Source organism: Panthera leo, chromosome C1, assembly GCF_018350215.1.
Source record: "Panthera leo isolate Ple1 chromosome C1, P.leo_Ple1_pat1.1, whole genome shotgun sequence".
Classification (NCBI taxonomy): domain Eukaryota; kingdom Metazoa; phylum Chordata; class Mammalia; order Carnivora; family Felidae; genus Panthera; species Panthera leo.
Window position 1 is genome coordinate 219,684,255 of NC_056686.1, and position 12,523 is coordinate 219,696,777.

General features: G+C 50.8%; 1 protein-coding gene across 1 annotated transcript in view; it reads left to right on the forward strand.

Moving 5' to 3' along the window:
- The window catches only part of CROCC2 (ciliary rootlet coiled-coil, rootletin family member 2), a 70,245-nt gene that overhangs the window by 32,915 nt on the left and 24,807 nt on the right, over window positions 1-12,523 (forward strand). The window contains exons 16-20 of the mRNA XM_042948720.1: window positions 4,483-4,676; window positions 8,188-8,315; window positions 8,832-9,001; window positions 9,597-9,773; window positions 11,553-11,666. Coding sequence (XP_042804654.1) covers window positions 4,483-4,676; window positions 8,188-8,315; window positions 8,832-9,001; window positions 9,597-9,773; window positions 11,553-11,666 — 783 coding nt within the window. The remainder of the gene's footprint in view (window positions 1-4,482; window positions 4,677-8,187; window positions 8,316-8,831; window positions 9,002-9,596; window positions 9,774-11,552; window positions 11,667-12,523) is intronic.

Genomic DNA, 12,523 nt, shown 5'->3' on the forward strand with positions numbered 1-12,523 from the left:
TTGAGAGAGAGAGAGAGTGAATCCAAAGCAGACTCCAGACTCTGAGCTGTCAGCACAGAGCCCGACGTGGGGCTCAAGCCCACGAACCATGAGATCATGACCCGAGCTGAAGTTGGACGCCCAACTGACTGAGCCACCAAGATGCCCTGAATCTTGAATTCCTTTAACTGCTTTTATTTTATAAAGTGACAATATATTGTTCTCCTCATTCTGTTAATGTGGTGGATTATAGGGGCTCATGTTTTTAATGTCACAACAACCTTGCATACCTGAGATAAAGCCTACTTGGCCATAAGTTAATAGCCTTTTTATATATTTTTGGATTCAGTTTAATAACATTTTGTGAAGGATTTTTGCATTGATATTCACGAGGGCTATTCGTCTGTGATTTTCTTTTCTCATAGTGTTTTTCTCAGTTTTGGAACCAGGGACTCATAAAAGAAGTTGGGAAATTTATTTACCTCTTGAACGTGTTTTGACATTGGTGTTGTTTCTTCCCTAAATGTTAGTAGAATTTGCTAGTGAAGTCATTTCAGTCTGACATTTCCCTTGTGAGAAAAGTTTTGATAAGGAATTCAAGTTCTAAAACAAATGTAGCATTCCTCTGCTCTCTGTACCTTCACTACCGTGCGGTTCAAGCTATCTTCTCATTCCCCGTGTGACTTCTCTTTTGGCCTGTGGCTTATTGATGTACATTGCCTAACTCCCAAACACGGGGATTTTCCTGTGTTTGGAAATACCTACTTGTTACCCATTTCTAACATAATTCCATTGTGGTCAGAAAACATACTCCATGTTATCTGAATAGATCTAAAGGTACTGAGGCACGTTTTATGGCCCATCGTATCTTGTTGAGCATCCCATGCTCATGTGAGAAGGGTGTGCACCATGCCACTGGTGGATGGAGAGTCCATGAATATCAATTAGGTCAAGTATTCTTTAAAACTTCCATGTCCTCACTGTTTTGGGGTTTGTTTGTCTTATATGTTTTACTTGGCTGGTTGTTTTGTCCCCTTGTTCTAATCATTAGTGCTGGAAGGGCATTAAAATCTCCATCTATGATTGTAGGATTGTCTCTTTCAGCCTTTAGTCCTGTCCATTTTTGCCTCATGTTTTGAATTCCTATTATTAGGTGGATACACATTAAGTAGTTCATGTCTTCATGATGCCTTAACTTTTCATTGTTATAAAACATTCCCTCATCTCTTTTTCTAGATACCTACTTTTTGTGATATTGATTTAGCCATACCAGTTTTGTCGTGCTAAGTGTTTTCATTGTTTTTGTTTCCATACGTTTACTTTCAATTTGTCTGTTTCTGTGTATTTAAAGTGTGTTTCTTATAAAAAGCATATTATTGGGTCTTGCTTGTATTGTTACTCTGACAGTCTCTACCAATTAGTAGAGTGATTGTACCATTTACATTTAGTGTAACCATTGATATGTTGGGTTGAAACATCTTTGTATTTGTTTTCTTGGTATTTGTTTTCTATTTGTCTCATTAAAAAAAAAAAACATTTTATTTTCCTCCCTTCTGGCCTTTTTTGAGTTAGTTACGTATTTATGTAGAATTGCATTTTGTGTTGTCTGTTGATGTTTCTAAGCTATAGTTCTTTTCCTTATTATTTTAGTAATCACTCTAAAATTATGATATGCATCGTTCATATTTAAATAATATTTTACTACTTCAAAAACAATTTAAGACCCTTCCAGCAATGTATTACATTCACCCCTCTCATCCTTTGTGCTCTTCACGCTATGTATTTTGTTTCTACATGTGCTATTATAAACCCTACCATATATTATTAAAATTTTTGCTTTAAACAGTCACACACACACACACACACACACACATACACACACACACACACACACACACACACACGCACTCCAGTTATCTGGCAAAATTCTTTATCTGCATAGGTATATTAAGTGTAATCTTTTTCAAGTCTTTTTCTGATAACTCCATCATCTAGATCCCCTAATGGCTCTCTTTCTATTATCTTTCATCTCTTGGCTTTCGGTCATTTGTCTTGCCTGCTGATATCCGTAATAGAATATATTGAATAAGACTTTATGTTTTTGTAGGGATAACTTGAGGCTCTGAATGATACCAACTTTTTCCAGAGGGAATTTGTTTTGATCTTGGGAAATCAAAGCAGGGGCAGATCAGTTTTATCCAGTCCTGGATCAAGCTGGTTTGTAACTGGGGTTCAGTCTTTTGTGAGGAGCAATCTATTTCCCGTGCACCCCGGAATATAACATAGCTCTCCTGTCTCCTAGCTGGAAGTGTGGGGTGTTGACCAGGGCCTCCATATTTTGGTGAGCCCTAACTGCAGATTTTGTTTCTCAGTTCTGTAAGACTGCCCAAAGTTCTACCTGACTTCTCAGACTCTCACCTGCCATTTCTCATTCACATTCATGGTCCCTTGACCCTGTACTTCTTGGGAGTTATTTAAAAAAAAAAAGCAATAAAAAAACCAATATAGAATCTGAGTCTCCCCTCCTTTCTGATGTTTTCTGTTTTCTCCTCTCCAACCCCAGCTGCTTTGGTAGCTTTGAATGACACGTTAGGTCTCCCTGATCTTATAAGCCCATTGAAACCATAAGCCAAGTTCCCAGACTTTTAGCCAAGGCTTTATGCGTGGCTGCTAAGGTTCTGGGCCTTGCACGACTTGGGATCTGGAGAATACCTCAAGGAAGATATGTGATGAAGCGCTGGGCTCAGCTGGATACATGTCTCCTTGGCTCTTGGCTACTTGGCATCTCTTATGCCCTCAGTTATATTAGACATACATCGTATAGATTTTCTATCTGTTCCAGGTGGGAGGGTGGGTCTTTAACAACCTCCCCCATCATTACAGAAGCAGGAAGTTCTGGTCTTTATGTTTGAAGAATATTTTTACCGGCCATGGAATACTAGGATGGCCATTATTTCCTTCAGCATTTTGGTGAATTCATCCACCATCTTCTGACTTTCATTGTTGCTGTTTAGAAGTCAAATGTCAGTCTTATTGTTGCTCATGTTAAGGCAATGTGTGTTTTCCCCTGATTGTAAAAGATATATTTCTTCATCTTTGGTATTCAGAAACTTTAGTATACTCTATGTGCTGTTTTCTTTGTACTTATCCTATTGGAGGATTGTGGCTCATTTTAAATCTGTGGCTTGATGTAGTTTATTAGATTTGGGAAATTCTTGTGCAGTGTCTGTTCAAATATTCTCTCTCCTTTCTTTCTGTGACTCTAATTGTACATATGTTGGACCTTTTTACTTTGTCCCATAAGTCTATTACACTCTCTTCTGTGTTCTTCCTCCTTTTTTCTCTTCATGATTCAGTCTGAACACATTCTTTTGTCTATCTTCCAGGTTATTAGTTCTCTTTTCCATCTAAGCTGGCATTGAACTCATACATTTATTAATTTTGCTTATTGTATTTTTAAATTATATCGTTTATATTTAGTTTCTAGTTCTGTTGTGAAGTTCTGCATCTTGCCATCCATCATCTTGAACACTTAGTCACAGCTATTTTAAACTCTGTGTCTGACAACTCCAATATCTGGGTACCCAAGGGGTCAGGGAGGCATCCGTGTTTATATTATTACTTTTTTTTCCTGCCATATCATCTTATCTCCTGATATGCCTGGTAATGTTGATTAAATGCTAAATATCTTAGGTAAAAAAACCTGTAGAAATAACTTCAGGATCGTGATGACACTGTTCTTCTTGCTCTGGTCCTGGCAAGAAGTGAAGGTAGATGACCACCATAGTCCCTGGTTGAAGGGCTTCAAACCGAGCTTCAGATTTTATGAGAGATGGTCTACTTCCGATTCACCACCACTACCAGGGTGAAGTCCTGCAGCGAATACAACTCAGAGCTGCAGTGTTTGTTCGGGCCCCTCTGCTAGGATGGCTCTGAGCTTGAGTTTTTTGTTCCCCTAAGGCCAGAGTGCTGTCAGAAGCTCTCCTCGGCTTCTCAACTTCTCAGCCAAAGCTTTTAAATCAAATTCTGAGCAGAGAAGAGATACCTCGTTCCTCTGTGTCCCTTCCTCTGAGGTCCCAGCTGCCTCGGCAGCTCTCGGAAGCTCTGTGCGGATTCCTGTGTTATGTTCCGTCCAGGTTCCTGTGATGCTCTTGATGGAAGTGTCGGTCTGCAGCAACCAGGTCCCCTGCCACTTTCTATGGCCATCACTGTGTGATGTTTCCTGCCCCCTGGACCCTTGTGGGCTGACCCGGGTTGCCATTTAGATTGGCAGCTGGCTCCTCCCTGGGAGTGCTCAGTTCAGGGACGCCTCCATCGTGGCTACAGGCACCAGGGCCCCTCTGCTGTGAACACACACGTACTTCTGAGGTCCAATTCGTCTTATGCCCACCCTCCTCCCCACCCTTCCCTCCTTGCCATTCTGCACGAAATCGCTTCTTTTCCCTGAGAGGGCCCCCCTCACCCTCCCACTCCCTGCTGGACTGTCCCTTCCCCCTCCTCTAGGTCACGTGCAAGAAGCAGGCCCTGGAGGAGCAGCTCGCCCGGAGCCTGCAGGACCGGGAGGCCCAGCGGGACACGCTGCAGAGGACCCTGCAGGAGAGGGAGGCTCTGTCTGAGGAGCGGGCCCAGCTGCTGGCCAAGCAGGAGGCCCTGGAGAGGCAGGTCCGGCTCACGGCTGAGGAGGCGGCCGAGCTCAGGTACCTGGGGCCCTACCAGCAGGTTCTGTCCACACGGCCTCGCCCTCGAAGAGCCCGCAGTGCGGCAGGGGACAGGCACTCACTCGGCGACTGTAGGGCAGGGCAATGTTATGTCTACATGGGAGAGAGGCTGTGAATGAAGGGCAGACACAGAGCCTGGCTGAGACGAGCGACTAGAAGAATTGAATCCAGTGAGAGTCCCAGGACGGCCCTCCTGAGAGAGGTGGCCACACTGGCCAGATAGCAAGTGCCAGAAACCCAGTCCAGACCAGCAGAAGGAAGGCATGGGATGTCCTGCTCAAGGAGTCTAAGTTCAGGATACACATGGCTTCAGGCAAGGCTGGATCCAGGTGCTCCCACAGTGCTGTCAGAATCCTGCCTCTCCCTGCTCAGTGCTACTTAACTCAGGAGACTTTGTTCTCAGGCAGAGTCGGGGTGCGAGGTGGCAAATGGTCAGTGGCCACCCCAGGCTCCCTCCTCCAGCAGACACAGTGTCCTCCTCCCCCCAAAAACCCAAAAGCTGCTGCCGTTGGCCATATTGAGCCATTTGATATCCCTGAACCAGTCCTGGGAGTCGTAAGGCTCAGACTGGCAGGCTGGGGTCACACGCCCATCCCTGAAGCCAGGCACCCATCCCTGAAGTCAACCCCAGGGAACCATGAGGCTGAGGGCAGGGCCAGAGCGAGCTTCAAAAATCAGCAGGGGCCACTTCCAGAAGACGTGAAATAGGCACTTGTAGGTAAGAACGGGGGTGCCCTTCAGGCTGTCACCTGGTAAGCTGAGCTGGTCCCATGGCCTCTGCAGCAATCCAAAAGCTGGTTGCTTTCTGTCACCAAACTTGTGGGCTCTCTTGAGAACATCTAAGTATTTTTGTAGAAAAGGTTTCCTCCTGGAACTCCAGAACCTGGGGGTCACCAGAACCCTTGAGTCCCAGGTCCTTGAACATCCTCACAGACAAACCTCTTTTGCAAATGAAAGTTCGCACAGAAACAGGAACAGAAAACCTAACAAAGGCCTGCTCCGGGTCAGCAGGAGCAGAGGGTCCCCGCCTGTCGCCCCCTTCCAGGCCCCACGGGTGCTCAGACAAGCAGGGGTTGGAGGGCCCCTGTCACCTGTCAGTATTTGCTGCCCAGATCACGGACAGAGGCTGGGCAGAGGCCGTGGCAGCCCAGGGTCCTCCCCGTAGGCTCTGCCCCGATCACTGGGCAGCCCTGTGGCCCCAGACAGTCACCTGCTCATTAAACAGCACTTTACGGTGACCGGTCTGAGCTTCCGGTGACAAGGCTGCTGGGGGCTTGTCCTGAAATCACATATGCTGGCACAGGGTGCCGCCTAGCTCCCACGGTAGGTGTTTGTCTGGCTGGCTCCATGGGCCGGAGGGTCTGGCCACTGCGGTTTTAATGAGCTCCCGGGTAATGAGGATAACCACCAGGTGCGAGAAGTCCTGCGGCAGCTCTTTGCCTCTCCGTGGCGGGCTGATGACAGAGGACCCCGGGTTTCAAGCTCCTCCAGCCCCCACACCCAGGCCCTGACCAGGCTGCAGCGCTAGGGGCGCATGCCCAGTCGAGGGGTTGCTGGCTCGCTCGGCACCCGGAGAGGTGGATGGAGGGTGTCTGCCTGCATCCTGCCTGCGCCCTCGCTGGTCACGCCGGGCCTCTGCTCCGGGAGGCTGAGGTGCTCTTGGGCTCCCAAGGAAGGAGAGACCGGACACACCCTTGGATTCCCAGGCTTTGGGGTGAAAGAAGATTCTGGTGTCTGAGCGGCAGAGACCGCTTCTCCCAGAGGGGACCAGGCTGCTGTCTGGGAGGAGGTGGGTTCGAGGTGTTGGGGAGGGCATCCGAGGCAGCCCCCGCTGCCTTCTGTTCACACAGAAGCGGGGAGCAGGGAACGTGAGGTGCTTACTAGGATGGGGACTGGAAGGGGGCACTGGGGACATCGGAGGAGTGAAGCTTCTGGGCTCTGCAGGCAAGAGCGAGCCCTGGACGGTGTCGACACGCCCAACCCCCCCACCAAGGTGGCAGCGGTGAGCAGGGTCCCCCGGGGCCCACGGCCCTCCCCGACCCATCGATTTGTGTGCGGATGTGTGTCTGCCGTTTGTGTGCTCACGTGAGTATTTTTGTGTGTCTGTGGTGTGTGCACGTGTGCTGTTTGGTTGGCAGATGTTTTCACCGTAAAACACCTCGCGTGGGGCCAAGCACAGTATCGGTTACAACGTGCTCGCTGGCTGGTCGACGACCGGTGGGCTGATTGGTTGTCTTCTGACAACTCCTTCAAGCCACTTCACCCCCCTCCCCGGGAATGAACGCTGCTCTGAGTTGCAGGTATTTTCTGCACATTTGTGTCTGCGTGCACAGAGACACCGCGGCAGCTTTCGTACGCGGTGGACGCTGGGCGTGCCCTTCCGCTCTGACACGTTGCTTCTCAGAGATCAGAGAAGAGAGTTTCCTCGTCCTCGATAACAACTCACTAGATGCACCGTCATTTCTAGAACATTCTACCACTTAGCATTTCTAGAACATTCTGCCACTTAGCATGGAAGCCACGTCCAGTTAGTGTGCGATATAAGGCTGCAGTGAGCATCCTTGTACGTGTGTAGTTGGTTCATGTGTATTTCTAAAGAACCGACACTTGGGATGGGAATCGCTGGGCTCCAAGATAGGCACGCTTTAAATCTTGAAGTTTCCTAGCCTCCCCTCCACAAAGAAAATGGTCCTCGCACCCTTGCCAACATTGAATATAAACATTGTTTAAAGTTGTGTCAATCTGGTGCTTGGTCAATGACACCACATGGTTGTCATTTGAATCTCCTTGAGTACCAGTAGGGTGAGCAAACTTTATATGTTCATTCCCCCTTTGCGTTCTCTTTGTGAATAACAGTCATTTTTCTCATTTTTCTGTAGGATCGGCTGACCTTCTGTCATTGATTCGTAGGAGCTCTTTGCATATGATGGATATTAACTCTTTGTCCCTTGTTTTTAAGTTGGTTTGTGAAATCTTTCTGCATAAGCCCCCAACCCCTTTAAGTGTATTCAGATATGCTGGCCTCTTTATTTCTGTCTTCTCGGTTTTGTGTTTTGCTTACAAACTTTATAAAATACCTTTCTCTATTTTTTCTATGGTTTTTATAGTTCTGAGTTGTTTATTTGTTGTTGTGCTTTGTTTTGTTTTGTTTTTCATTTAGCTTTTTAATCCACCTGAAAGATTATTTTGCGCAGGGCCTAATTTGGTTTTAGAGATTTCAAATGAATGACGGGCCATGCCTGGCTGGCTCTTGGTAGATCCCACGACTCTTGATCCAAGGGTCGTGAGGTTAAGCCCACATTCAGCGTGGACCCTACCTAAAAAAAAAAGAGTTAAAAAAAAAGGAATGAGATGTTCATTCTGTTTATCTTCTGATTGATGAGCCCAGCCTCGGTGGGCACTGTTCCGTTATCTAGCTAAAGGACTCTGCACCGTCCCTCATCAGCAGGACCGCCTGGGTGACCTGCTCCGCTGTCTGATGACTCTGCAGGGCTGAGAGGGACTCTCTGGAGAGAAGCCTCTTTGAGACCCAGCAGCTGGTGATGCAGCTGCAGGCACAGCGGGAGCAGCTGGAGGGACAGGCCCGGAGCATGCGGCTCGCTCGGCAGGCCCTGCAAGGTGCTCCTCGGGCAGGCTCTCTCTGCTCCGCTCTCCCCTCAGTGGGGCTCAGTCCCCAGATGTGCTGCTCACACTCCCCAGTCCCCTGAAGGGACACGAACACAGGCCTGGAGCTCACGTGGCTGATCGGGTCATGCCACTGTTGTCTAGGAGGGCCGGCCACCTGCACAGCCTGCTCTCGGTGCCGGGCCCAGGCGCAGAACTGGGCTGCGGCCACGGGGTCGGCATGGTGGCTCCCTACCCAGCTCCCGTGCTCCCTTCCCAGGCCCCGTGCTCCCTGCCCGGCGCCCCTGCCTTGTGTGGGCCCGGCCAGAGCCAATACAAGGTGACAATTAGGACATACGCTGCAGTGGGGCACGGAGGGCATTCATTGTCCCACTGGCTCTGGCAGCCTCCTCAAAGCAGGTGGCTGTCACCCCATGGGGCCATCACTCCACAGGGAGTCTGTGAGGGCCACAGGGGTTCCATGCTGTGGGGGCCCTGTGGCCGGTCCCTGATGCCTCTGTCACTTCACAGTGGAAATGCAGCAGCTGAGAAGCGCCTGGGAGGTCCAGGAGACAAAGCTGCAGTGGGACGTGGGGAGGCTTCAGCGGCAGGTGGCACAGCAGGAGCGGGACTTGCAGCTGGCCCTGGAGAGCCAGGCGCTGGCCCACCACGAGGACCTGGCCCGGCTCCAGAGGGAGAAGGTCTGCTTCCGTTGGGCCGCTGCTGTGTGGTCACTTCCCAGGAGACTGCCATGTCCCGGAAGCCAGCAGACACATGGGGGAGGGAAGCTTAGGAGACCAGCCAGGCGAGAGGTGCCCCAGCCATACCGGGGCCGCACCCAGAGGAGTCGAATAGTTCACGTGGGCGGTCCAGGGCCTGGAGCATTGTGCGGGGGGCGTCTTCTCCCCCACAGAAGAGGCCAGACCTCGGGTTGGCTGGCCTGGCTGCAGTCCGAGGCCCGGTAGCCGGAGGGAGCTCCCTCCTCCCGCTAAGCTGTCCCACTGGCCACAGGCCCCTGCGAGGTCTTGTTTAACATGTTACACACCTTCTGAATGTGGGGGCTGGGAGAGGTAGATGGGCCACTACATAGGGACGGCAGGTGGCGAGACCCAGCTCTTGCTTTAATGTCATTGTGTGAGACAAAGGGTGTTTAGCTGACTGGAGTGGCCGTTCCTGGGGTCCTGTACTGTCCTGACGTCCCATGAACCGGGTCTCACTCAGGACTACAGGTACCTGCTGGCCTCACATGTCCCGACTTATGCAGTCTTCATAGCCTGTTCCTTTGCATTGGCCCAGGAGTCCCTGAGTCTGTCTCTGACAGAGGAGAAGGAAGTGGCAGCTCACCGGTTGGAACAGGAGAAGAAGCTGGTAGCAAAGAATGCGGCCAAGAGGGAGGCTCTGAAGGAGGAAATTCAGAGCCTAAAGCATGAGCGGGATGAGAGTCTCCTCCAATTGGAAAATGAGATGCAAGAGGTGATGGGGGACTTTCAGGCAGTGGGGAACCCTCACATTCCACCTCACCATGCTTTCTCTGACCCACAAAGAGGGTTGACCTTTCCAGATCACTGCTATTGAAGCTTCAGTCTTCACAGCAGTCCCAGTCGACAGACATCCACCTACCTACTTATCCATTCATCCATCCATCCATCCACCAATCCATTTATCCATCCATTCATCCACCAATCCATCCATTCACCAATCCATCCATCCACCAATCCATCCACCAATCCATCCATCCACCAATCCATCCATCCATCCATCCATCCATCCATCCACCCATCCATCCATTCATCCATCCATCCATCCATCCATCCACCAATCCATCCATCCATTCACCCATCCATCCATCCATCCATCCATCCATCATCCATCCATCCACCAATCCATCCATCCATTCACCCATCCATCCATCCATCCACCCATCCATCCATTCATCCATCCATCCATCCATCCATCCACCAATCCATCCATCCATTCACCCATCCATCCATTCACCCATCCATCCATCCATCCATCCACCAATCCATCCATCCATTCACCCATCCATCCATCCATCCATCCATCCACCAATCCATCCATCCATTCACCCATCCATCCATCCATCCATCCACCAATCCATCCATCCATTCATCCATCCATCCATCCATCCATCCATCCATCCACCAATCCATCCATCCATTCACCCATCCATCCATCCATCCATCCATCCACCAATCCATCCATCCATTCACCCATCCATCCATCCATCCATCCATCCATCCATCCATCCATTCACCAATCCATCCATTCATCCATCCATCCATCCATCCATCCATCCATCCACCAATCCATCCACCAATCCATCCACCAATCCATCCATCCATCCATCCATCCATCTATCCACCAATCCATCCACCAATCCACCAATCCATCCATCCATCCATCCACCAATCCATCCATCCATCCATCCATCCATCCATCCACCAATCCATCCATCCATCCATCCATCCATCTATCCACCAATCCATCCACCAATCCACCAATCCATCCATCCATCCATCCATCCATCCATCCACCAATCCATCCATCCATCCATCCATCCATCCATCCATCCATCTATCCACCAATCCATCATCCATCCATTCACCAATCCATCCATCCATCCATCTATCCATCCATGCACTTGACTGTCCTTCCATTTGTCATCATCAATCCATTTATTTGAATATCCATCCTTCTATGTATACACTTAGCTCTCCTCCCACATACATGGCCATCTATCCACATACCCGATTTTCCATTCACACACCTAACCATACATCTATCCATCAATTTCCTTAAGCATCCATCAATGATCCACGCACTCAACCATTCATGCATTCGTATGACCATCCATCTATGCAACCACTCACTTGACCATCTGTCCATCCATTCACTTAAACATCCTTCCCTCTATCCACACACTCAGCTGTCCATCCATATCCACCATCCATCTCTGTGTCTGACCATCCACCCACCTGATCATCCAGCTAGTGTGTAGAGAACTGAGCACGGGCATGGAAGCTGGACCAATGCAGACAGAGTAAAAAGACCCCACTGACCCGACTCGGGACAAGGGCTGCCTCCGGAGCGATGCCCCTCCCTGAGCAGGGATGTGGAATCAAGAACACAACACATCCTGGCAGAGGCTTTAGCACCCAGCATTCTGCTGCAGCCTCCCCTTGTGGAGGCTCCCTGACCCTCACAAGCATGCCCCCCCCCAAATCCTGCCAGGCCCTGTCACTGAAAGAAGAAGAGAGGAGGCTGCTCAGGGAAGAACTCTTCAGAGCCATGCAGGAGCTGGGACAGGTGCGGCAGGAGGCCCAGAGCCAACAAAAGCAAGCCGAGGTGAGCCCTGTGTGCCCAAGCCAGACACTGGGTACCCAGCCTGGCCACCTGCATTGCCCAGCAGACTCAGGCAGACCCTCAGATGCACCCCCTTCCTTCCTGGTCCCAGGGACACAGCCCTCTCTACCCTCCAGGAAATGTCCAGGTCTCCTGCTGGGAGGGGGCACTGTCTTAATGGCAAGGAAAGGCCCAGTGAACCAAAGCCGGCTGGGGGGTGGGGGCTTCCAAGAGCCAGTCCCTACTCGCCAGCAGCGGGCCTGGCCAGAAAGGGCCCAGAGAGGAGGGCCTGGGGCCGCAGGTGAGCCAGCAGCAGAGGCGGGCAGGACCCAGCCCTGTGCCCCGCCCAGCCCCATGTACATCCAGCCTTGCCTGTCTGTGCACTTGAGATGCACTTGGCAAAACGGAACTGCAGGAAATGTGCGTGAGGCCTCTTGGGGCTGGCTCATTAGAGACGTGCGTCCAAAGGAGAAACCAAACTGGGAAAGGCCAGCACTGTGCCTGAGGCAGACCCTCGCTGGAAAGGACACCACAGAGAGTGTCCAGCTGAGCCAGGAGAAAGGCATCCCCGAGGGACGAGGGACCGGAGAGACCCCCCGTGGGTAGCCGCCCACAGGTACACTGAGGCTGCCTCAGGCAACGAGCTGGGGCCACTCGGGGCTCCAGACTCCATCAGGAGCCCGTGTCCAGGGAACAGGGCAGGCAGCGACCCTGGGGACCCTGTGTCCCCACCCCATGTGTGGAGCTGGGCCCCCACTGCTGTCTCCAGTGGGGGAGGCTCAGCCTATTATGAAATGCAGTGCAGTCCCACCAGTGTAGGCAAGGTGGGGATGACCCCTGCCCCCGCAGGGGGAGGTGGC